The following is a 24,443-nucleotide window of genomic DNA, read 5'->3' on the forward strand; positions in this document are numbered from 1 at the left end:
GAGGAAACCCAGCGGTGGTACAAAACACTTTCCTAATGAAATGCAATGACATCTTCTCATGTTGGATCCATAAACTCATGAGATGTTCCACTGAAACTGAAGTTTAGAGAACATTCCAGCTTCACGCTGAGAGCTCTGTTCTAAGGAGACAGAAAGGGGACTGGACCTTTAAGAGCCACGTGTTTGGATCCCAGGCTCGGTCTGGTCCAGGTGTGGCTGCTACTCTGGTTTCTCCTCCGGGAGGGGCGGGGACAGTTCGGAGGGGCGGTGATGAAGAGGAGGGGCAGCTGCTGTGGGTTCAGTCTGTTGCAACTTTTTCCTTCCCATTGTTGTTCTCTGTTTCTGATGGCTCACTCCAGACCGAACCGAACCGAAGCGGAGACGGATTAGAGCGGGACAGACGACATCAGGAGCAGCAGAGGGTTCGGCTTCAGCACGGTGGTCCCGGATCCGGATCATGGGGCGGCGGGACGGCCGGACTTGAGGAGGCGATGAGAAGATCCCGATCGGACTGATTATCGATCTGTTCTCGGACCGGGATGGCCCAACCCCTGCTGGTGCTGCTCGTGCTCTGGACCTTCAAACAAGCCGCGTGCACGCTCCCACTCAGATCCTCATACAGCCTGTACACCAGCGGACACGCGCATGGGGCACGCGCAGCAAGCAGACACAGGTAGGATGTGTGACACGTGCACAGAAGGTATGCAGTGTTGGAATAAATGAAAAAGGTTTCCCGAAAGTTTCTGCGTGCGCGTGCTCACTTTGGTGAGCGCGCCCGAAGCTCTGCTGGGGGGGTTAAACCCCGTCGTTCTTCTTGGGTTCCTCTGAATATGCAGAAATCACCTCAATAATGTAGGATTTCATCGCCGTGACGTCATCGTTTCCATAGTTCTGTTGACCAAGTTGAACTGATTTGACCATTTCAGGCTGTGACGCTGTCTCTCTCTCTCACACACACGCACGCACAGCTGACAGCTAAAGTGTGTGCGTGCGCGCGCGCGCTCGTATAGGCGTGTTCTCGGAGTGTGTGTGCCTACACGTGTCGATGTGCTTGTATAGTTGTGCGTGTGTCTGTGGTGTGTTTGTGTGTGCGCGCGCGCGCGTGTGTGTTAACCCCTTCAGGAATCCTCCTGGTTCAGACATCATCAGGCACAGCATGGAATCCCTCTGCGTCTGTCAGCAGCAGCTTTCTGTCTGATTTAGGGCAGACTGTGGCTGAATCACTGCATTGAGTTTGTGTGTTTGAACCCTCAGTGAGTGTTGCAGTGCCCCCTGTAGGCTGAGTGGAAGGAAGACTTTGATCAAACCGTTTAAAGGGCCTATATCATGCCAAATCAAATTTTTGAGCTTTAAAGTGTATCATAATTTTAGTTCCTCGATGAAAGAAACACCAAAGTGGTATTTAAATCCATTCTCTGAACACCAGCCCCTCCCAATGCACAAATACAAGTGGGTCCTCACATTGTGATGTAGACGAGTGAGAACAGCCCCTTCCAGGAAGAGTCTGCACTGCCAGCTCCGCCCCCAGACTAACACACACACACAGACACACTTAGAGCTACCGGTGATCGGCAAAACTTTTTCCCTTTATGAGCCCAATATTCCCATCCATCTTTGCAAAATTTGCAAAAGTTTGGATTGTTTGTGTGGAAGTTTGGTTGTTTGTTTTCGGGGGAAAAACAAAAAAACGAAGACATGCTGCCGAAGCTGGTTCTAGGATGACATCATGATCTCTGAGGCTCCTCTATAGGCGGAGCCTCAGAGATCGAGACATCTTACTTCTGGGTTGGAAATTAAACTGTGAAAATAACTATTGCAGTAAAAAAATCGTTCTTTAGTGTGCCAAATATAATATATAATCACCTATATATATTTACAGTGTTCCCCCGCTTATTCGTATTTCAACATTCATGCATTCGCAGATATTTTTTTCAGTCACGTGACTCCCCTTCATCACCAAAACCTCTGTATGAGATGTATGCATCCAAGAAACGTGCTGCGGGAATTTCTGAGGGGGAGGGCATGCCAGCCCATCGGCATCCCCGCCGACTTTTTAGGGAAAAATCACAGCTGGTTCCACCAGTTCCTGAATCGCTTTAACCGAATGTTGTTCCCCTGCATGGAGAAATGGCATCAGCTGACTCAGAAGCGGCCGTAGAATATGCTGAGTAAGATAATCCTCTGGATGAATGAATGATGGATGAACACGGATTGCTGCTTCTCCCACCGGACTTAGCTCCTAGCTTCATAAACACAGATGTGAACAATAGTTGGATTCACAGCAGATCCCTTCACATTTCTGTCTGGACGAAGATGCCCTCTCGCACTTAACTGATGAAAGAGGGAACACAGGCTCCTGGTTTTAAGACACAGAGAGACAGTGACACTCCTTATGTACGTTATAAAGTATGCTATTGTACAGTCTATTGCTCTGAATAAAAAGTTCTTTATGTTGAGCAATGTTCCAAGGTTCTTTGTTAAATGTTTGACAAAGCATCAGAAATGTTTTAGAAGGATTTTTGAGGAGTGAAGATGGGTGACCCCGATGGGATCGGGATTCTCCGTATTCTCGTATTGAGCGCATTCAAGGGTGTCTCTGGTCACTAAACCCAGCAAATACGGGGGTAATACAGTTGTTTACTCTTAAAAAACAGCACAATCTAGATGAATTGTCTTTTGGTCTTCTATGTGTCCTGACATGGATAAAATAAAATATATCTCGTTCCCACAAATTAGTATCTTGTTCCCACAAATTAATATCTGTTCCCACGAATTAATTAATTCGTCCGAAGGAAATAATTATTTTCGTCATAATTCATTCATAAACACGGATTGCTGCTTCGCGTACCGGACTTAGCTCCTAGCTCCTAGCTTCATAAACACGGATGTAAACAATAGTTAAATTCACAGCAGATACCTTCAAAATTCTGTCTGTGTGTGTCTCATTACATTGCATGGAATACACGGAAGATGTTTAAAGAGAAGATTTATATATTTTAAAAAGCACAAAAGCATCGGTAATCACGTTTACATGTCTGGGTTTATTCACATCCCGGTACGCTCTCCATCCAACCTGCTGCAAAAGCCGCTTTCTGCAGCTTCTTCCGTGTCTCTGTGACCCACATTCATTCAAGAGGGGGAAAATAAAAACAAGACTGATCGATCTATTATGGTCTCGATGAAAATCAGAAAAATATCTTAAGATTTTGGATGCCCAAGCTTCCTGCTTCACCTACCGTAGGCGCGAACTGGCAGCCACGCCTCTACCATCTCCAAGTATGAATGAAGAGTGAATAAATAATGGACACAATGGAAGCGCTTTGAGCGTCTGGAAAAGTGCAGATAAATCCAATCCATTATTATTATCATTTGTCAGAGTCATCATCAGATGGTTGTGTGGGACTTGTATAAAAACGGTTGACTGTGACTCTGCTCCTTGATGTCCGTTTGCTGCTGCTGGAGGATGTTGCTCCAGGCATGAGAGAGCAGGAAGGTCCCCTTATCCCGGGTCATGTGAAGTGTGGGCTCAATTTCGGATCTCCACCGCCTCCATAATCCATCTGCGGTGTCTGTTTTCTTCAGTGCGAAGGAGTTTGGCCTATTCCTAGTCCATGACATGGTCTTCTTGCTTGCAGTGGTCTGTTATTGCTGGTTTTTCATTTTTTTCATTTTCTTGTGATGCGGATGTCGTCTTGCTCTCATTGGTCTTTTCCTTGTTCCCTTTTCACATTCTTTTTGATGGACCAGGAGTTGCCTGAGTTTTTTATACGGTTACAGACAAAGAAGACATAGAACAAAGGAATGGTCACATTGCAATACATCAGAGAAATAACATATGAGAAAACATCACATCAGCACTCCAGTAAAACCATATGAAAAAAAACTCAGGCAACTCTTGGTACATCCAAAAGACAAGATTGAACCCAAAAAATGCAACGTCGTTTACAAAAGACCATGTCACACCGGCATCAAAACTTACATCTGAGAAACGGGACGCACCTTTATCCCAAGAAAAACAGAACATCAAAACCAGAGTGACTAAGAGAGAAATACCTGGTAATGAACAGTACTGGCGAAGTTTTCCAGATTCCCTGTATTTCTTGCAAGATAATCAAGTGTTAATTAAATATGTGTACAAACAAACATGTAAACTAGAATTAATGTAAAATCCATTCAAATTTCAATTTCATAAAGTTCAGCCCACTGTTGTTTTTCCACGTCCAAAGAATCCAAAGGGGAACATTATTAGAACGTTCTAGCAAACTCTATGGTCACATTAGCTGCCTCAATCAGATCCCTCTGGTTGGATGGTAGGAATAGAAATCAAGTCCTCGATGAGTCGTTACACCCATCATGTTTACTATTGTCAAAAATAGAGTTACAAATGAAAACTTCCAAACACCAGTCTCATGAAAGATGAATGAGTGACACCGGTGAAGGGGTCGAGCAATTATGGACGTCTTAAAATTTTATGGAAGAAACAAGAAGTCAGTAGTGTGAACGCCTCAACGCATCCACACTACAAACTCTACTTACATACCTTTATTTCGGGCCCATTTTTTTTCCTAATTCTTTTCCTTTTTTCTGTAATTTCATGGGTTAGCACGTTTTTTTGTCTCCATAGGGTCAAACGCACAGTGCCCCACTTCTCCTGCCTTATATTTTCTTATCAAAAAACATTTAAAGAGAAATTTGATATCAAAAAGTAAAAGTAAAAATATAAATGAAGAGAATGTTTCACGTAATGCTAATTTTAGAGCATCCTAATCTATCCTAATCCTTGAGGTGGAGACATCAATCAAGCCCCGCTCTTCTTTAGTTTTGAATGTGAGAACACCTGCACCACCTCCAAACCAGGGGAACTGCCCTGCAAGGGGGCATTTGATGTGCCATGTTAGATGATTGGGAATAAATGTGTTTTTTTTCTGTTTGTGTTGCTCTGGGCGGTTGCCTACAAGGCCCGTGGCTAGATCTGCTGCTGTTTGGACCAAATCTACGGTAAACCCTCTGTATGAACAGAGAGACGGATAATCAGCAGTCACACTTTTCTCACAACATCATGAAACAGTTGAGAGCAGTGAGCAAGGCGTGTCATGTTTATTTCCAACACAGCAGCAGGGCAGGAGAAACAACTGAAAATATCACTTTCAGCGTTTGGATGTTTGTGAAACTGCAGCTTTTGTCTCAGTGTTTACAGCTGTGGCCCAGCAGGTAGAGCGCTCCAATCCCAGCTGTTAAGGTGGCTGGTTCCATTTCTGCTTTTGTCGCTGCGTGATGTTCCCCAGTATGTCCGGTGTTCAGCTTTCAAGTGTTCAATATTAATGACAATGATGTGTGACTATGTGTGGGTGTGTGTGTGTGTGCGTGTGTGTGAGTGAGTGGTTTATGCCCGGCCTGCTTCTTTTTTACCTCTAGGAAGATTGAAATAGCTTTACAGTCCCGCTCAGCCATTAACACACACTCACACACTGATGTGCTCTTCTGTTTGAGAGCATGAGTGTGCATTTGTGTTTATGCGTTGTATTGGAATCAGATAAGTGTTGAGCTAAACGCTAGCAGTGAGGAATAATTGATCTTAGAGATGCACTAATTCCACTTTTCTTGAGCGACGTTTGAATAGTGGGATCTGCCAATCACAATTTGTCCTAAATTTTATCCCTGACATGCACAAACACAGATCAAATTTGTTTTCTTTTTTTTGAACAGGTGTTAATGTTAAAGTACGGTACTGTCCTCTTTCCCTCTCATAGATTACAGCATAATGTTGGTTAGGGTTCACAAGCTATGGAGACATGTTTGGTACTATGTTGTGTTCAGTTTGAACCTGATTACACCTCATGCAGCCACTAAGGGTAGGAGAGCTAGTAAGACTCCTCTGCTTACAGAAAGGCATCAAAAAACAAGACTGGAGTTTGACTAAGGCCGCCTTTACACTGCATGGTTCAAGTGACCCAATTCCGATTTTTTCCTCTCATTTGGCACAGATCGGATATGATTGGTGAACGTGTAAGCAGGACATAAGCGCATGGATTCTGATTTTCTCAGATCGGACTCAGGCCTCTCTCATATGTGGAAATAAATCGGAAACGCATTTGCGTGTTCCATGTAAGCAGACAAATCGGATATTCCCCAGTAAATGCGAGTCGTACGTCAGTGACGTCAATTCAGGACACCAACAACTGAGATCACATGACTTGTTAAGGTGCTTTTTGTGCGCTGATTTTGCTGTCAGCGTGTTACCTTTCAGCCTCAGGCCTCAGCCTCAAACTGCTGTTATGTCCGGTCCGGACGCAAACGGTAACTAATGAAGCGGGACACCGTTGCTATGGAATAGGCTAGAAGCCGTTTATTTCTTTGGGGGGCGTGTATGGTGGGGACCGTGTGTGTGTGTGAGCGCGCACGTGCATGCGTGTGTGTGTGTGTTTGTAAGTAGAGGAGAGTGGGTGTGAGCGCGGAGCGGGGGAGTGTTGGAGAACCGTAAATTAAAAATAAGGTGTCTCCCCTAAAAGTTTTGGAGTCTTTCTTAACCCCCTCTGGAGGCTGAGGGTTCAGAACGGAAAAGTGAACCCCGAGGAAATCTCCCATGCGTTTCTGACCACGGTCGGAAAAGAGAAGTCATCGCGCAGGAAAGGTTCAACACTTGGATCAAACTGTTATTACAGCACGTCTGCAAACACTTCCTCATTCAAAACCCAGAGAGAGCCGAGCAGCCCTCCCTTTTACTCCCCCGTGCATCCCCCTCAGGAGCGCCCAAGGCAACGCCTCCTTCCGTCGCCGCCTTGCCTCCATGACAACCGGAGGCAAGGTCCGAACCAAAAGTCCGAAAGAGGTCCGCAGAAGGCGGAAATGCTGCTACGTAGTCCTCAGAACGTCTACGTTTGATAGTTTCAGCATTGTATAGTGTAAATGCAAAACTCAGATACGGGTCACTTTTAAAAGATGATGTAAGCGGGTCGTCAAAAAAATCGGATATAGTCAGAAAATCGGATATGAGCATCAAGACCTGCAGTGTAAATGCGGCCTAAATGTAAGTGACCAAACCACGATCCCTCTGGGAAAACATACTGCGGACAGATGAGACAAAAGAAGAGCTTTCTGGAAAAGGGCTATTTTTGGGGGTTTGAGTAGTCCAAAGGACTACACAGGACCTGTTTACTGCACATTTCCCAAAAAAGAAAACCACAGACCAGTATAGTAAAAGTAATGATAATAAGAAATAGCAGTACTTACTTATATATTTTTAAAGAGTAGGAGGATCAAGGGATGTCAGAATTTACTACTTTACAGTCTTTCACTGTGTCCCCTGCTGCTATAAGCCCCTCCCACTTTTTACAGAGCAGCAGTGGCTAAATAGACCTGTTCTCTCATCAACCGCAGCCTCTGTGATGAGGTTGACTAAAGCATTTAATGTAAGCTCCTCCCACGTAACAGGAGCTTCAGGTTAACCCCCATTTTTATACAAACGTGAAGCAGCAACTTTGACTCATGTTAAAACTGGCGATTGTACGGAAATGTGATACGCGAATTGCGTTCGGTGTGAACGGGCACTTGATTTAAATTAATTATGCGCGTAGTGCGAAGAGGGCAGGGTGGAATCCCCGCAGTGACGTGCGGTCAGGTGAGGCAAGTGAGGCACAGCCTCACCTGTCATAATCATGATAAAATAGGAAAAGGTAAAGTAAGTACAGTTTATATTCCACTGATCTGCGTTAAAGATACATTTTCAATCAACTCAACACGTTTTCCACAGTTTCTGAGGTTAAAATTGCTGAATTTGAGTGTTGCGCGATCACAGACGGAGCATAAACTCCGGGAGAGGATCTGAAGCACTGTGCCTCGTGTCTGACGGCAGGGCTCAATGTTAGCAGAGAAGTGCGGTGGAAGCCCTGCTATAGGCCCGTAGAAGAGGTAGGTAAGGTATGCCTCACCAGCAGGGGGCAGACCTGAGCTGACAGCTGCTTTGTAGCTACACTGGTGCCGTAGAACAGACTAAGGACGTCTTTCTCCATTGAGAGGGAGAAACTCATATGAAATAAAGGAAAATAAGGAAGACTTTTCCAACAAATCATAGAGCTTTTTGTGGCGACGGATCTGCGCACGGACTCAAAAAGTAAGGCCAAACATGGTTTTTATTTTTTGTTTTTTAAAATAACATTGGATTAAGTATAAAAAATGTAAGTAAAATCATTTATTTTATTTTTATGATCATTTTCAAAACAACATTTTATAACACTGATTAAAGCACCAGAATTTGAAGTTGGAAAAATACCAGAAATAGTTACTGAGGGTCAAATGCGTGTTGAACACATCTGTATACTTTAATTTGTTTATAGTACACATATGAATAATTTATACACAAGAAGAGTGTTCTATTCATGTCTATAAAAGAAATATTATCTGTAGGACAAATATTTTCTTGTGTGTGTATTTTATAAGCTGTTAGCTGCCGTTGGATGAAAGGTGAAATATTTAGTTCTTTCATTGTAAATTAGACTCCAGAGGAGTCAGTGCCTCACCAGCCATCAACCTCACCGCACGTCACTGACTCCGCGGTATGTGTGTGCGCAACCATTGCCAGTGATCCGTAGTGATCCCTTGCACTCCTAATTTGTTCCAAACATGAATGAAACTTTTTAAAATGTATTGAATTCCATTGTGACCTGTGATATTTTTAAAGGCTTTGCGGGCGCTTCAAGTGGTTCCCGCAGGCGACCGTGCGCACGTGGCCACTGCGTTGGTGACCCCAGAGAGGAATAAACCAACGGATTTTAAGAAGCAGAGAGAGCCATGACTGTTGGAACAGAGAAAGATCACAAAAAAGGGCTTTTAAAATGTTAAAGATGTTTGCCTTCTATTGAGGAGGCTGTCTTAGCTGAAAGATGAACTGTGAGAGCCTCTTGGATCAGAGGCCAGATGTCTTCAACTTTAAAAAAAAAGTCAAGAAGACCCGTTGAAAAACAGTTTTAAAACGAGGAATCCAGGATAAATGAGTCTTCACCAAAACAGGGAAGGAGGAGGAGTCGGGACAGTGGAAAGATGAAGGGTTTACGCCATGTGGGGACCCCCAGCAGCCTTGGCCTGCTGTAGCGTTACTAAACGGTAGGGTGTCCGAGGCTAACGCTAACTGCAAATGTTAGCTAAAAGGAGGTTTGTAGGCGCTTAAAGACTGAGTGTGTTTCCTGACATAAGCAGGGAGTTGGTTCCACAAGAGGAGCTTGAGGGCTGATCCCCCCCCCGATTTGAGAAATTCTTGAAAAAACTAGTCACCTCGCAGGGTAAGTTCAAAGTGCCCTGTTGGAAAAATATGGAGCTTTTTGAGAAACAGTGAAGGTTGACTTGTGAGGAGAAGAAACTTTGCTTTGGTTTCAACAAGCATCGAAGAGAAGCTAAAAGTGGAGAAATACGACCCTTCTTCCAATTCTCATGTGGATAACTTGGCCTTTGGAATAATGACCATATGGAAGTGATAAAATGACTTTGTGTTGAAATGTTCTACTCTGTATCACTGTTGAAGAGCAGTGGCCCTCAGTTAGATCAGACAGCTTTTTACATTTTTGGGAAATTACCGTTCTACTCTTGTGCTGCTTGATTACTGTGTTTCAGGGAGATGCTGGTATTGTTGATAAGAAGTGTGTTTCTGCTGCTCTTCTCTGGGTTGGTCAGCACTTCAGTCCTCATATTTAGTTAAACCCAGTTTCAGTGCTGCTGATGCAACAGAGCTGACAGACCTGCATTCATCTCAACAATGGTGACATCAGCACATGACCTCAGCTCCAGACGCTGAGTATTTGCAGGGACCACAGCCAAAACACAGCACACTCCTTCAGAGTCACAATGACCATCCTGGAGGATGAACGACAAAACAGAGGAGCCAGTCTGATGAAGAAAACATGTGAGCTGAACATCGTCACGTCCTGCTGCATGTCTCCGGCTGTGCTAAGGCTTCTTCAGAATTTTACATGGTTGGTTTTCCAGCTGTCTTTCTTAAAAGAACTCATTCTGTGGGAGTAAATTGTTCTCATTGAAAGTTCTAGTAGCTCCCATTGCACATGTGGTATAGAGGTAAAGCGGTCGACCTCTGATCAAAAGCGGACAGGTTTGGTTTCCCGCCTTGCCTGTTCATGTGCCGAATCTCCAAGAAAACAAAAGTAAACGTCAGTTTTTTCCCAGACTTTTACTTTGCTGCTTTTATTTCTACAAAGAAGTTTAATCATATATTGAACCTTTGGTGTAAACAGTTTGTCATTGCTATCATTATTTTACCCACACTACCACAAAAAGCTAGGCATATCGTGAAAACAAATGAGTTGATGTTGTAAACACAGTGTTTGTTTGGGGAGGCAATAGTGCAGAGGTAGAGTGGATCCCCTGTAATTGGATTGGAAGATCACAGGTTCAGTTCCCACTCTTTTAAAGACCCACTCCAACGAACACGGTGACGAACAGAAAGAAATTAAGCTCAAAATTGTGTTTCTGATTATTTCTTTATTCAAATACTTGTGAATAGGGAGCAGATGAGCTTTGAGAGATGAGGAGCTATGAGCGGAAAGAGATTTGAGAGATATGAGATTTGCTTTCATTATTTAAATAATTAATCAAACACTACTCAATACTTACATTTGGTGTGTGTGTTTATGTATAACTCTAAATATGTTTATTTATGATTATGAGCAGTTGTAATGTCAAGAAGAAAGCCTCATTCTCTATCTTTTAATCCACCGATGAATTAATGTCTTAAATAGTTTTGATATATCCATGTATTTTTTATTTTATTGAATATTTTTGTTTTTATTGCCTGAAATAAACCAATCAATCAATTCCATGGCCAAAGGCTTCAGACATGGACTTGGACTCTAAAGGTTTACCAGTTGAAATGAATGGGTTGAGTACATTTTAGTCAGCTGGTTTCAATCAAAGCTCCTAAAAACGGTTTGTGTTTCTTGTGTTGTAAAGGAACTGGTGTGCGTTCGTGGCAACAAAGACGGTGAGCTGTGTGGTTGAAGACGGCGTGGAGACCTATGTGAAGCCGGATTATCATCCCTGCAGCTGGGGGGCGGGGCAGTGCAGCCGTGTGGTAGCGTGAGTGCTCTCACTGACCCCTCTGACAGGTTTTATGTAGGGAGGGGGCGGCGGCTAACGCTGGGTGTCTGCATCTATGCAGCTATCGCACATACATCAGACCGCGCTACAAGGTGGCATACAAAATGGTGACAGACATGGAGTGGCGCTGTTGCCATGGTTACAGTGGAGAAAACTGTAACAACGGTCCAGCCGAGGTCTCCACCAGCAGACATCAGCCTGGACAAAGAGGTGGACATGAACACGGGGGCTACTTGGACAACAGTTCTGGGTCTGGACAGGCTGGAGGACACGGTGGTGAGTGAAGCTGCTCTGCAGAAAAGTGACTTTTCAGAAGAAGCCAATTAACCATGCCTGGTCTCCCCACCCCACCCCCAGGACAACAGGACAGTGAGAAGATTAGGCAGCTGGAGGAAAAGATCAGGAGCCTGACAAAGAACCTGCAGGACCTTCAGTCCACCATGACCCGGCACTTCCAGCAGGAGGCCAGCAAACCAGACCTGCCTTCCACAGGAGGATCTTCAGGTGTGAGAAACCCCGCAGATGCAGCTCAGCCTGAGATTGAGGAGACCATTCATAGCATCCAAACCAAACTGGATCAGCTGGATAATCGCACCCAGGTGAGCCTGTTTTCTGCTGCGCATGAGAAAACAGAAAACACTTTCCTCTGGCATTGTCTGAACAAAAAAAGCACTTTGCTGCTGAGACTGTGAATGACAAAATTATGTTCCTTTTATTTTTGGAGAGCTGCATGTATCCAGGGTGTCTTTAAAGGTCTTAAATCTAATTTGACCAAATCAAGGCCTTATAACGCACGTTGTTCTAAATTCGGGTGAATGGATCTATATTTTTTCTTGTCAGCGCGATATTCCCTCCTGTCCCTAAAACAAACATATCCAGGATGAGTTGTGTCATAGACGTGAACTGGTCGTACTTAACATCAGCTGGGTAATTAGCTCATCTGTGCAGGAAAATATGAAAGTATGGATTACTTGTGGTCATTTAAAGGAATTAGTGGAAATCCTGATGAAGCAAACTGCAGGGTTTTTAAAAGGCATTTAAAGTTAGCACAATGGAGACCAAGGTAGTGGACCTCTTAGCACAATGGAGACCAAGGTAGTGGATTCGACGTGCAGAGCAAGAAACGCAGTGAGTATGCGAAACACCGACAGCAGCCTGTTGTTTCTCTTCTACTCCTACCACCACTGCAAGTGATGCGACTTCTGGTATCACGAAGGATGCGCTGCATCGAACAAAATGTGTCTCTGACATCCGAACACAATGCAGCGTCATAGGGACAGTCAGGTCAGAGGTGATCTAGGTCCTAAGAACGGTGACGAGCCATAATGATGAACAGCAATTTGGTGGTGTTTTAAAGACTGTTAGGATCCTCTGTTGTTAATTCCTATTTACTTGTTTTCATCTGAAGATTATGATAGTTTATGTCAATAATAAGGAACTTGTGATAAGTTTAAAAAATACTTGTGATTTGGCTACAAAATGACACATGTTACATTAGGATTTGGAATAAGCTATTGACTTATGTTTCAAGTGGTCTAAGGGTGTATTCAGACTGGACACATTTGGTTCGTTTTAGGTGACTGACAAATTGTCAGTCTGAATACACCCAAGCAGACCCTGGTCTGGGACCAGGAACCGCTCTTGGACCCAGGTGGTCTCGTTTTGTGGGACTGAGCTTCGGTTCACTCTTAGATTCCTCAGTCTGAATACAATCCGTCCTCGGAGCGGAACAACTGGGCCAAAACGGCCACCGTAGGCAGTAAGCAGAGAGCCGTGGGCAAACATGGAGCAACAATGAGACACAGCAACTCATTCAATTATACATGACGCAGGCTCATTAAAACAACTTTTAACGTGATACACATTGATTCTCACACTGTTTTCCCGATAATCCGTCATAAACTCTTACCAGCGTACCTTCATAGCCACCGTCCGCTCAGTAACCGCCTTGCAGCAGGGCTCCACTGTACCAAAGTAAAAGGTGTTGTTAAAACACGTTGAAACAAACATTCAGAATCTGTCAGTGAAAGATAAAGTTTGAATAAATGAACTATCCCGACAAGAACTGCAGATCGCAGGATTTCGATGTTTCTTCTCTTGCTTTGCCCCGCCCTCCTAATTTCTGGTTATTTACTGAAGATATCTCTAGTCACATGGTTTTGTTGACGAGCTTTGGTGTGAATCAGAAATCTCTGGTAGACGGCAGTCTGACAACAGACCAAACACAAGGTTCAGGACTCGATTCAGACCAAATTAAACGAACTCCATCCGGACCAACTGATCACTAGAAAGTGGTAAAATGATTTGTCCATGCAGCAAGTCACTGTTAATTTACAAGAAATCTTCAGATAAGATATCAAAATCTAGAAATATGGAGTTCCACTCAAGCATTCAAAAAAGGAAAAATAAGATAGGATAACTTCTAATGAAATGTTAAACACCCAATAGGTTTGTTTTATTAGTTCTAAGCAAATAGTTTGTTTGTTTTTAGGTTTTATGAACCTAAATGTTGTTTATTTTGATTGCAGTGACTAAATCCGACTGTAAGAAATGGAAATCATTCTTTTTAAAACAAAATGTGAAATAAAAGAGAATCTTAGTACAGGTAGGTGGCCCATCTTAATGAATCGTTATGACCAAAACAGTGTTCAATGTATAAAACAGAGAAATTTCCTTTAACGCTATGAAGGAATTATGTTTGATAAATTGCAGTAAACAGATGTCATAAATATTTCTGCTATGAAAAAATTTAATTTTTCTTCTTAAATCAAGTTTTTCTATTGGAAAGAGTTTGGATCAAGAGGATTTGGACTCATTTTACTAATACTTCACTATTTCTAGATCCTATCTCTGAATGAGACGAAAAGTTATCCTCTGTGCTGATTTGGAGAAAAGCTTAGAAAGGTGTAGAACAAAGAGATGTACAAACCTGATAAAATACCTTGAATGTCTAAAAACTGTTGCAAGGATCAGATAGTTTTCAGTATAGCCTCTTCCACCATGTGTTTTCTGTTAGATGCACTTCTCAGGACAGGCGGGACAGAAGAAAAGCAGCAAACTGCCACCACACCTCTTTCTACCAGCTCATTAACTTTGTCAGTGCCTTTTTGGAAATGCACGACAGTTCTGGCAGCAGATCCAGTGCTGATGCCACCCTGAGCATCAGATTCCAAAATTCTGCTGTGAAGTGGGAGTTTGATTGTCATTTTTGTGCTTGCGATGCCATCCGACAGCTGTCGTTGGTCTGTCAGATCAGTTCCTTAAAACCTAAATTCCAGAAGAATGAAACAGAAGCAGGAACACGGACTGTCCAGCAGCTGACTACAACCCCAGCTAAATCTAAAAGAAAAAAAATATTTGAACTGATAAATGTTCCATTTTTAACAACTACATTAGAACACTATGACAGACTTTTCTACAGTGCAGCATCTGCTTTCAAAACTATTACTACTTTTAGGTTATGAGTTCATTGCTGGTAAATCTGTGTCTCCTGAATGTCTGATGCAGGTTTTCAGATGATGGAGAGTTGGTGTGTGTGTGTTTTTTTATTTTTACACATTCTGGGTTTAACAAGGCTCCTAGCATTGTCAGTTGGTCAAAGATCTAAGAAAACCAGTTCACCAGCAGGACTCCATTAGAACACACCCATGCTGCTCTGATTAAACACGCCATGCTACTCATCCCGAATATCACTGGTAGTCTTTACAGAGGAGCAAGACAAAAAATAACAAGACGGGGGATTTTTATTTTTTTTATTTTTAAAGGACTTAAAAACAATTTATCTTGTACAAAGTTAATAGAAGGGAACACAAACACTTCAAATTAAAATGGATAGACAGACAGACAGAATGGTACTAGTAACTTTTTTACTATGAATAGTCACATAAAGTAGAAAGATATAAATATATAACCACAGTTTTAGTGTCTCTGACCCCTTCGTCTGAAGTCCTTCTGGAGGAAGCACATCACTTGACAGGTCTTTGGCGGCATGGAAGATGAAGATAAGGGTTGTGTAAGTTGAACTGAGTTTGCCCCGCCTTCCTAAACAGACATCCAAAAATGGGTCAGTGAGTTCAAGTCCCATTAGTTGTCACACACCTAGGTGTGAGACATTTGTTCTCCACATTTGACCCCTCCCCTGGGGGAACAGTGAGCTGCAGACAGCCAGGCTTGGAAACCATTTGGGGGTTTGACCCCCCCTCAAAGGGCCTTTACCGTGCAAAGTAAAGTTTTTATTTTTAAAGTTTTTGAGCGTGTAAAATAAGTATATTATAATGTTCATTTTTCATGAAAAGACACCCCAAAGCAGTATTTTGAGACGACTCCATCTCTGAGGCTCCGCCTTTCTCCCCGTGTGGGTGCTGCCCATTTCATGACGTCATCCTAGAGTCGGCCTCGGCAGCGTGTCTGCATTTCGCCCACGAAAACAAACAACATCTGAACTTTTTCAAAGATGGATGTGCATATCGTGCGTATAAAAGGAAAGGGTTTAGCCGATCACCACTAGCTCTGTGGAGAAAGTGGGTGTGTGCGTTAGCCTGGGGGCGGGGCTGGCAGTGCAGACTTCTCCTGGAAGGGGCAGTTCCCCACTTTGTGACGTCACAATATGAGAACCCACTCATTTTCATGGATTGGGAGGGGCTGGTGCTCAGAGAGCAGGTTTTAAAGAAATGGGTGCATGGATCAAAATACCAATCACATTTTGTGAGAGATGAACATTAAAATACACCTAAAAGCTCAAAAAAGTTGATTTTGCATGATCTAGGCCCTTTAATGCTCGAATTTGAGCTTTAATACATTCAACAAGTTTATTTCTGTTATTTCTTCAAATTTGGAAATGAAATGTGAGGACTCTGGGGGGAGTGCCAATGTGAAGAGCCTGGAATTTGACACACACACACACACACCCCGTGTGTGGGGACAATGAGACTAGACAAGGTTTTGAAGAAGAAGCTGCAGTTTCAAAGAGTCAGGCGGCTGAAGCGCCACGTTTGAGGTCCTGCTGGGGGCGGCATGGGGGAATGGACCAGATTAAGGGAGTTGTGGTTAACAAGGGAAGGTCATGTGATGTGTTTAGTTGATGGAAACCAGGTGCACTTCCATGTCCTGGACCTCTCTGTGTTTTTTCTGAACATCTGGATTCATTTTAACTTTGTGTAGATTCTTCAGAGAGCTTTACATTAACACAGACATGGCCTGGACTGAACTAAACCAATTGGAGGAGAGCCACGCCATCACCTGACCCGTGCAGTAGGAGCAGGAACAGAGCAGGAGAAGTCATCAAGACATCTCAGGAGACATCACAAAAATGATACAAAGTGATAACTGAAGATGGACTCGGTCACGTTCTGTTACAGACAGAGACACTACTGTCACGTATGATCTAATATTCTGTCTTCCTGCAGGCGCACGACAAAACTCTGGTCAGCATCAACAACCACCTGGTGAACGGGAAAGGTAATGAACTGGAGGGAGGCGTGTCCGAAGGAGGACTGAGTGGGTCCAGGCTGAACTTGCTGAAGGAGGAGATCCTGAGGGAACTGGAGAGGAGAGTGTCCCTGTCCTGCTCTTCTTGCCAGGTATCAGAACAGTTCTGTAAATATGGGCCAGAACTTCCTTTAGCACGCCATGGAGCTTTTCATTATGGTGGGGTCCCTGAGACAAAGTGGTCCTGGGTCAAAAAAAGAAAAACTAGCCAAAATATAGACACAAGTGCTTAGAAAAACATCAGTTCAGGAAGTTCCTCTGATAAAATGAACAGAGCAGCTGAAATCGGAGCTATAGAGTATGGATCCAGACCTGTTTGTTGGACTCTCATGTGGCTAAAGAGAGCACACTGAGTCAGGCTTCAATGAGAGCTTTAGTCTGGACCATCAATATTGTTTATGTAGATACTGAGATAGTAACAAAATTATTTCAGGCCTCTCTCCTTTTCTCAATAAAAATCCTCTTCTTGGTGTTTTGAACATGTTTTTGTAGCATTTTTCTCATGATGGAGGACATAAATAAAACAATTAAGATATAGTTTGCATTTCTGATTATTTCTTTATTCAAATCGTGATGAATCAGGGGCAGATGAAGGATGTTGTTTAAAAAAGCTGTTTTGGTGACGTTCCAATCTGATGCCTCCACTTGCAGAGAAATAGATCCATGAATATCTTTGTTTTCCTCGTCTGAGCTGGAATCTGGATCAAAACTGTACGTTTAGATAGCTCTGATATTGCTCACCATTTTTGTTGCACTATTAATGTTAGGATGGGGTTGTGAGCGGCTGTAAGCTAATAGTATGATGAAACAAATAATGAGGAGGCTTACCTCCACACAAACAGTGCTGCCTAGAATGCTTCACACTTTTTTGTTATGTATATAATTCCACGTGTTAATTCACAGTTTTGATGGCTTCAGTGTGAATCTACAATTTTCATAGGCTTTAGTAGGGGTGGGATTACATAAATTCGCTTCTTCCCACTCCTTTTCAAGCAATAAATCAAGCTCGACTTATACGTTAGTTAACGATCACTGTGTTTAATTAAGCAAAATGTGATTTAAGTGACTTTTTTGTTTTGTTTTCTGTCTTTTTAATCCATGCATTTCAACTTCTCTGTAATGAGTCTGATAAATATGTGTAAATTTTTTATTGCTTTGACACAATGCTTGAAATAATTCAATAAATCAAATCAAATCAATCAAATCATAGTCATGAAAATAAAGAAAACTCTTTGAATGAGAAGGTTTGTCTAAACCAGGGGTCGGGAACCTATGGCTCGCGAGCCATATATGGCTCTTTTGATGGTCACATGTGGCTCGCAGAGAAAACTTTAATTATACTTTTTTTTTCATTAGACCAGTTCTTCTCGGTCGCGATGCGATGCCAGAGGCGCGTAGTAGTAGCGGTGCTTGGAGAAAAAATCTACACCTGCACTATCAATTTACTATTATCTATTATTTCACAGAGTTTCTACCAGCCGGAAACCTGTGAATTGCCGTGCCTAAAACTGCGCGCTCCCGTCTCTGAGAAAGAGCGCACAGTTGCGGAGACGGGATGTGTGAGGAAGAAAGCAGAGGGTTGGGGGTGGGGGGGGGGGGGGCAGCAGGTGATTCGCGCAGGGATTGTAAAAACGTAAAACCCGCTGCCTGTCACTCACTGCGGCGTGTGAGTGTGTTTGGCTCCGCGTCTGCATGTGATCAGTCTGTCTCACATCTACAGAACAGTCAGACCTACGATCACGTTTAAAGTCTCAACGCCTGCGTGAAGCAGAAACTCACCACCTATCAACCAGACTAGACCATCAGCAAAACTACCACGAGAAATACTCATCATTTATTAGCAACAGCATAACAATGTTATTAAAAAGAATCCACAGACTTATTGTACTTTAAAAATGTTGAAATTACATCAAATGCACACATTCACTTGTATATTTAGTTTTAAACATATTGTCGCAGACTTAGTTTAACTTGGCTGTTGGGCCGCATTAAAAGTTCTAGAGTTCTTGAACGCATCAAGCAGAGATCTGATTGGCTATCAGTTCTGTCGCTCAGCCTGTTGTTAGGTAATTTGGACCAATGGGGTTCAGCTATGGGCCGAATAGGGGAAATGGGAGGGCGGGAGCGGGAGCAGGGGAATATAAAGTTGGGAGAAGCGCTCTCGTCACGGCGGGAGAGATTCAGGAGTTGCTGAATTAATTGTTCGGCGTTTGTTGTGGTCTGCAGTAACCAGAATAAAGAACCTTAAAAGAGGTTAAGTCTCAGTGCCTCAGTGTGGGGAAGGGACACTACATTATTGCATGGCTCTTTCGAAATTACATTTAAAAATATGTGGCGTTTATGGCTCTCTCGGCCAAAAAGGTTCCCGACCCCTGGTCTAAACCTTTGGTCTGTACTGTATGTATTCTGTGTACTTATTGTTCTACATTAGTGTTGGCATGGATGTTGTCAGTGCCTTGATGTAAATCGATCCCTCTTCTGTCAGGCTGGAGTGGAAGATCTACGCCGTCAGCAGGAGGAGGACCGAGAGCGGATTCGATCTCTGGAGAAGAAGCTGAATGTCATGGACGCTATGTATCAACAGAACTTCAACCGGCTGCGGCATGAAGTGCTGCACCTGCAGGGGTGCTGCGATAACTTAAGAGACCTCCAGAATCGGGTTAGCAATGTTGAACGCAAGATCACCGCAGCCTCTGAAGACTTTGATACTCTGCTCCACCGTTTTGAAACAGAGTTCAGCACATCGAGTGGCAGCAGCGGTCCCAACACGGGCAACACAGGTGGAGGTTCAGCTGGTGGAGCTGGACAGGGGACTGTGGTGTTGGAAGGAGGGCTGAACAGTCAGCTGAAGGACCTGGAGCGACGCTTCAACAGCAGTGTGCACCGAACTGAGCAGAGCTTTTCACATTTAGAAAAAGACTTAAAGAACTATTTCCATAAGGAACTTGGGGACCTAAAGAGGACTGTTCTGGATCAGTCCAACATCCAAGTCTTTGCAGTGGCAGATATGGAGAAGAGGATGGACAACCACAGCAACAGGCTTGTAAAACTGGAGACGAGCGCCTCGCTCATAACCCAAAAGCTGGAGGAGTGTGGCTGTGGTGGATCTGAAGAAGGAACAAGAGAAGATAGCAAAAGAGATGAAGAGAAACCGCTGCAAAAAGGAAAGCCTGGAGAATCACCAGTGGGGAGAGGAGATGGAGATGGAGGAACTGAAGATGTGACTGGAGGAGGAGGAAGATTCTATGGAACAGGAGGGGGGAGTGAAAATACAACAGTAAAATCTCTTGAGTGGAGAGTCGTCGGGAATGAGAATCGGATTAGACATTTTAACACTAGACTTAAAGACCTGTCAGTGTCGGGAGATTCTCTGCACAACAAGGTAAATAAAGACAGCTTCACAGATATTCAATGACTTTCAGTTTATGAGAAAAAAAAACAAAGTTTGGTCTGGCTGTCACCTGGCTGTCACCTGGCTGTCACCTGGCTGCCACCTGGCTGTCACCTGGCTGTCACCTGGCTGTCACCTGGCTGCCACCTGGCTGCCACCTGGCTGCCACACCTGGTTACTTGTGTGACGGGGTAACCCTCCAGATGCTCTTACAGATGGCCTTATATGTGGGGGTTTACTGAAAACTGGTTGTCACTGCAAGTTTATTCTGGTCCAAAGCCACTGCTGTGGCTGGGATTTCACTCGGGGTGGTAGTATGTTTAGCCCAAACCTCCACCTGAAGTGAACTCCATCTGAAAACTCAAGCATGTCTAACAATAAAACAAAAAAAGAATTTGTCTTCAGGAAAAATCTCTTGAATGGTGAGAACAGATGTTTGTTTGTCACCAATGTTCAGGTTTTGAATCTAAGCCACGATGTCCGTATGATCAAGTCTTTGACTGGAGAGCGCGGGGAGCACTTTAACCGAATCCTGTTGGAAGTGGAGCAGCTGGGCCAAGGATGCGAGGTGTGTGTGAAGATGCAGGATGAGCTGAAGCAAATGAAGAACCAATCCCAGGATGCTCTGAGAGGGATGCATAACCACATTCTGAGAATCCAGACCAGTCTGAACTCACAGGGAGGTGGCTGCTCCCAGATCTGCTCATCGCTGCAAGATGAAATCCTTCTGATCCGTACAGACGTCCACAAGTGCATGAGTCAATGCAGCGCCGGCCCGGACCCCTTCACAGGTCAGATATGTTTGTATAATGCTTCTTTCCCAGGATCTTGTTAAGTCAAGGCCATGTCACACACCCACTGCATACAATTTGGGCCTTTTCCAAACATGAAATTTAATTTGTAATCTTGCTGCATTCCTCAATCGTCGATGTGCGCATATGTTTGCCGAGGGTCTCTGCCAATGGGTCTTTATGTGAAATCGGTTTTGAGCTGGTCAAAATTTTTGGTCAGTTAAGAATACACAGTTTACGGGTATTGTACGTAGTTTGTATGCAATTATTATGTAAATTTTACGCAACTGTGCATGATTTCTGCAAGATGCATACACAAATTTGTGGCTTTCCATGATCGTTCCACATATGTTCACATTTGTCTAATGGACTTGTCACGAATGTACCGCCAATGTATAACTTTTATGTCACGTATACAGTGCACATATTACGTTCAAATGACTAAGTTGATGCACGGATAACTACTGAATTGCATATAAACAGCGCAATAATCACGCATGGCCCATGCATGACTCTCGTATTCTGTGATCGGTCTAGAAATCAACTGATCTTTCACCCTTCAGCTGTATATACGGAGTGGGGGTCTCCCGGCTTGTCCGGGCGTGTGGTGGGTCTTTCACGAGGCGGTGTCCAGCTCCACATGGAAGGCAGGTCGCGAGAGGGGGCTGGGTACAGCGGGTGTGGATGCAACTCTGGACGTGCGCCAGGCTCTTCTCGCGGTTCTCTCCAGCTCCCACTGGTGGTCACCCATCTCTGGTTTGACTTAAAACTGGTTTGACTTAAAACTGGAGCGGACCGAGGGAGTTCAAATGTTTAATTAAAACAAAGCATTGTGGGGGCGGGTGCTGACGAGGGGGCTGACACGATGGAATTTCTGCTCAGTGCTCTGAATGTCAAAGTAAAGAATTCAATGAAGTTTATGTGTTCTTTGCGTGGCTTATGTATACTTCTTCCATGGTTTTAATGAGATTCATTCAATTCAATTTTTATTTGTATAGCCCAAAATCACAACAACAGTCGTCTCGATGGGCTTCGAAGTAAAACATGAACTCAAAAGGATCACGAATACTAAGAGTCCAATAGGAAAATACTAAAATGAACTAACAAACTGACTAAGCTATACTGGCATCCCTGCCATTCATGATACATCAATGAAAATTTCATGGAGAGACCTTTTTTTTAAACTGTTATTCACGTATGACCAATTTTCTTCCATGCAATATCCCCAAAATGTTGGTAGCGGCTGTGTGACATGGCCTTCACTGCTGACCTCTTTACTCAGAGTTCGGGGTCAGACATTGACTTGTTTCCAACAGGCTTTCTGTCATCTAGCAGCAGCTGGAGATGTTTTGCATTTGATCATAAAAATTAAGTCTCAGCGTTTTACATGTCTCTAGAATTTGGCACTGAAAGACTGTATAAAAGAAACAATTTGGGCTCAAACATCAAACTCAAACTCCAGCGTCTGTGCTGTGTTTACAGGTGGTCCTGTGTGGTGCTCTCTGTCTGATCATCCTGTCACTACCTGACAGGATGATCAGAGATCAGTCAAAGTTTCCCCCCTTCGGTCGTAACACACTACAGTAATGAGCTGTCCAAACTGAACCCCAACAGGTGGAGGTTCTGGCAGCAGCAGCAGTGGTGGCAGCGGACCTGACCCCGGGCTGGAAGGAGGAAAGCCCTTGGACGGCCACAGTGTGATTGGAGGATCCGCCAACAATAACCAGCTGAAGACGCTGCAGGGTCAACTGTCCAAAGTCATCCTCACCTTCAGCTCCATTAACGACACCCTCCAGGGCCTGGAGCACACGGTGCACAAACACGGCAGCGTCATCACAGACCTGGGTGAGCTCAGCTCGGTGCCTCCTCATGACTGCACCTTCTCCAGCTGACTCTCTCCTCTCTGCCCCTTTGGACGCTCACAGGAAACACCAAAGACAAGATCATCTCAGAGTTGGACAAAATCCAGCAGGAGCTCACGGAGCATATGGAGGACAGCCGAGACCACCTGGACAGGATGGAACAGCGAGTCCGTCAGTTTGAGAGGATGCTGCTGGTGGACACTGCTGACTGCAGGAGGTCTGAGGACATGCTGGAGAAAAGGCTGTCAAAGCTGGAAGGAGTCTGTGGAAGACTAGATGGTGTTTCCAACTCCATCCACAAGTTTAGAGATGGTATGGCTCACTATGGCGGTCCCATAAAACAATGGTTTTATTCCTCAATAAAAGCAAACCTTTGGATCCTTTTCTGCAGCACACTGAACTAATGTATGATTAGATGAAGCTTGATTCACTTAGTTTATCAGAAAAGTGAACACTTTTACTGTAGAATATTCCATCAGGATTTTCCCAGACCAGATGTTTCTGTTTCTGAGCACTGAGGGTGTGACAGATGTCACCTGGTTTCTAACCAGATTCCTTTGACAGACAAAGCTCAGAAGAATACAGAAACCATCAACGTGGTCTCACAAAGTCTGCATGACCAATGCAATCCACAAGCTCCAGAACTTTCTCCGTCCTTGTTGTCAGCGTGAAGCTTCAGCTGAAGATCTGCTGTGTTTTCTGCTATGACGTGCGCAGAGGAGACACTATGAAGAGCATTTTCACAACCAGCATGCAGTTTTCGAAACGAAAGCAGAGTTTCAAACCAATGAAACTGAAGAGAAGAATTTCCTAGATGAGGTCTGCCGATGTAGAAGTGATTTTAACTTTGATGTTATTATATTAGGTTTAACCTAAAGACATCCGAACCCCCACTCTACTATAAAACCTGCAGGACGACCATTTTCTGTCGGCTCACAGCCTGCAGATGTTTTAAAAACTCTAAAAACATCAATGGAAAGGAATTTTGAATATTTCAGATGAAAATCTCTAGACCTGTTTGGACTCTTCACCCTTAAAGCTTGGAGACGTCTGCTTGTCTGTTTTGAGTGCGCTGTTGTGTTGGGACGTCCTGAGCCGACCTCTCCCTGATGTCTGCTGCTTTTAGGGCTCAACCAGCATGTGGCCGGTCTGTGGACCTATGTTTCTGGTCTGAACGAGTCTGTCATCCATCATGGAGGAATCCTGGACTCCCTCCAGAAGAGCCAGGACGATGTCCACAGCAGACTGAAAAACTTGAACTCCACCATGATCTTGAACTTTGGGGACCTGCGGAGGTTCGCTGTGACCGGTGAGCTGCTCCCTCCTCATCTTGTTGTTTGTTCTTTTCTGAAATGTCAGGATTTATTCAATTTGATTTGTATAGCCCAAAATCACAACAGTCGACTCAATGGGCTTTGTACCGGTAATTGTAAAGTAAACCTAAAAATCATAAGAATCATGAATAGATAGAATTCAATAGGAAAATTCTTAACCGTACTAACTAAAGAGACTAAACTAAACTGACACCCCTACCCTTAGACCCTGCTTCACGGTAAAGAAATACACTTAAAGAAAACTGATTCGAGACAAATAAAAGAAGAAATCTCAGGGGTGTCCACATGAAAGAGGGATCCTCCCCCAGGACGGACAGGCGATTTATAGCAACATTTTTCTTAAAGACCAGGATCTGTCTCTTTAAACCACATGTGTCAAACTCAAGGCCCGGGGGCCAAATGTGGCCCTCCATGTCATTTTATGTGGCCCCAGAGAGCATAACAGTTTTTAATTTCTTAAAATAAAAAATAAAAATCT

At 43.8% G+C, this 24,443-nt stretch overlaps 1 protein-coding gene across 1 annotated transcript in view; it reads left to right on the forward strand.

Annotated features, from left to right (window-relative positions):
• The first annotated feature begins 239 nt into the window (after positions 1–239).
• The window catches only part of emilin1 (elastin microfibril interfacer 1), a 33,017-nt gene continuing 8,813 nt past the window's right edge, over positions 240–24,443 (forward strand). The window contains exons 1-10 of the mRNA XM_011487152.3: positions 240–673; positions 10,954–11,079; positions 11,162–11,376; positions 11,458–11,699; positions 16,506–16,679; positions 19,073–19,969; positions 20,436–20,769; positions 22,384–22,614; positions 22,695–22,943; positions 23,758–23,940. Of these exons, the coding sequence (XP_011485454.1) occupies positions 540–673; positions 10,954–11,079; positions 11,162–11,376; positions 11,458–11,699; positions 16,506–16,679; positions 19,073–19,969; positions 20,436–20,769; positions 22,384–22,614; positions 22,695–22,943; positions 23,758–23,940 (2,785 nt within the window). The 5' untranslated portion in view covers positions 240–539. The remainder of the gene's footprint in view (positions 674–10,953; positions 11,080–11,161; positions 11,377–11,457; positions 11,700–16,505; positions 16,680–19,072; positions 19,970–20,435; positions 20,770–22,383; positions 22,615–22,694; positions 22,944–23,757; positions 23,941–24,443) is intronic.

The sequence above is a fragment of the Oryzias latipes genome, chromosome 3 (assembly GCF_002234675.1).
Source record: "Oryzias latipes chromosome 3, ASM223467v1".
NCBI lineage: Eukaryota > Metazoa > Chordata > Actinopteri > Beloniformes > Adrianichthyidae > Oryzias > Oryzias latipes.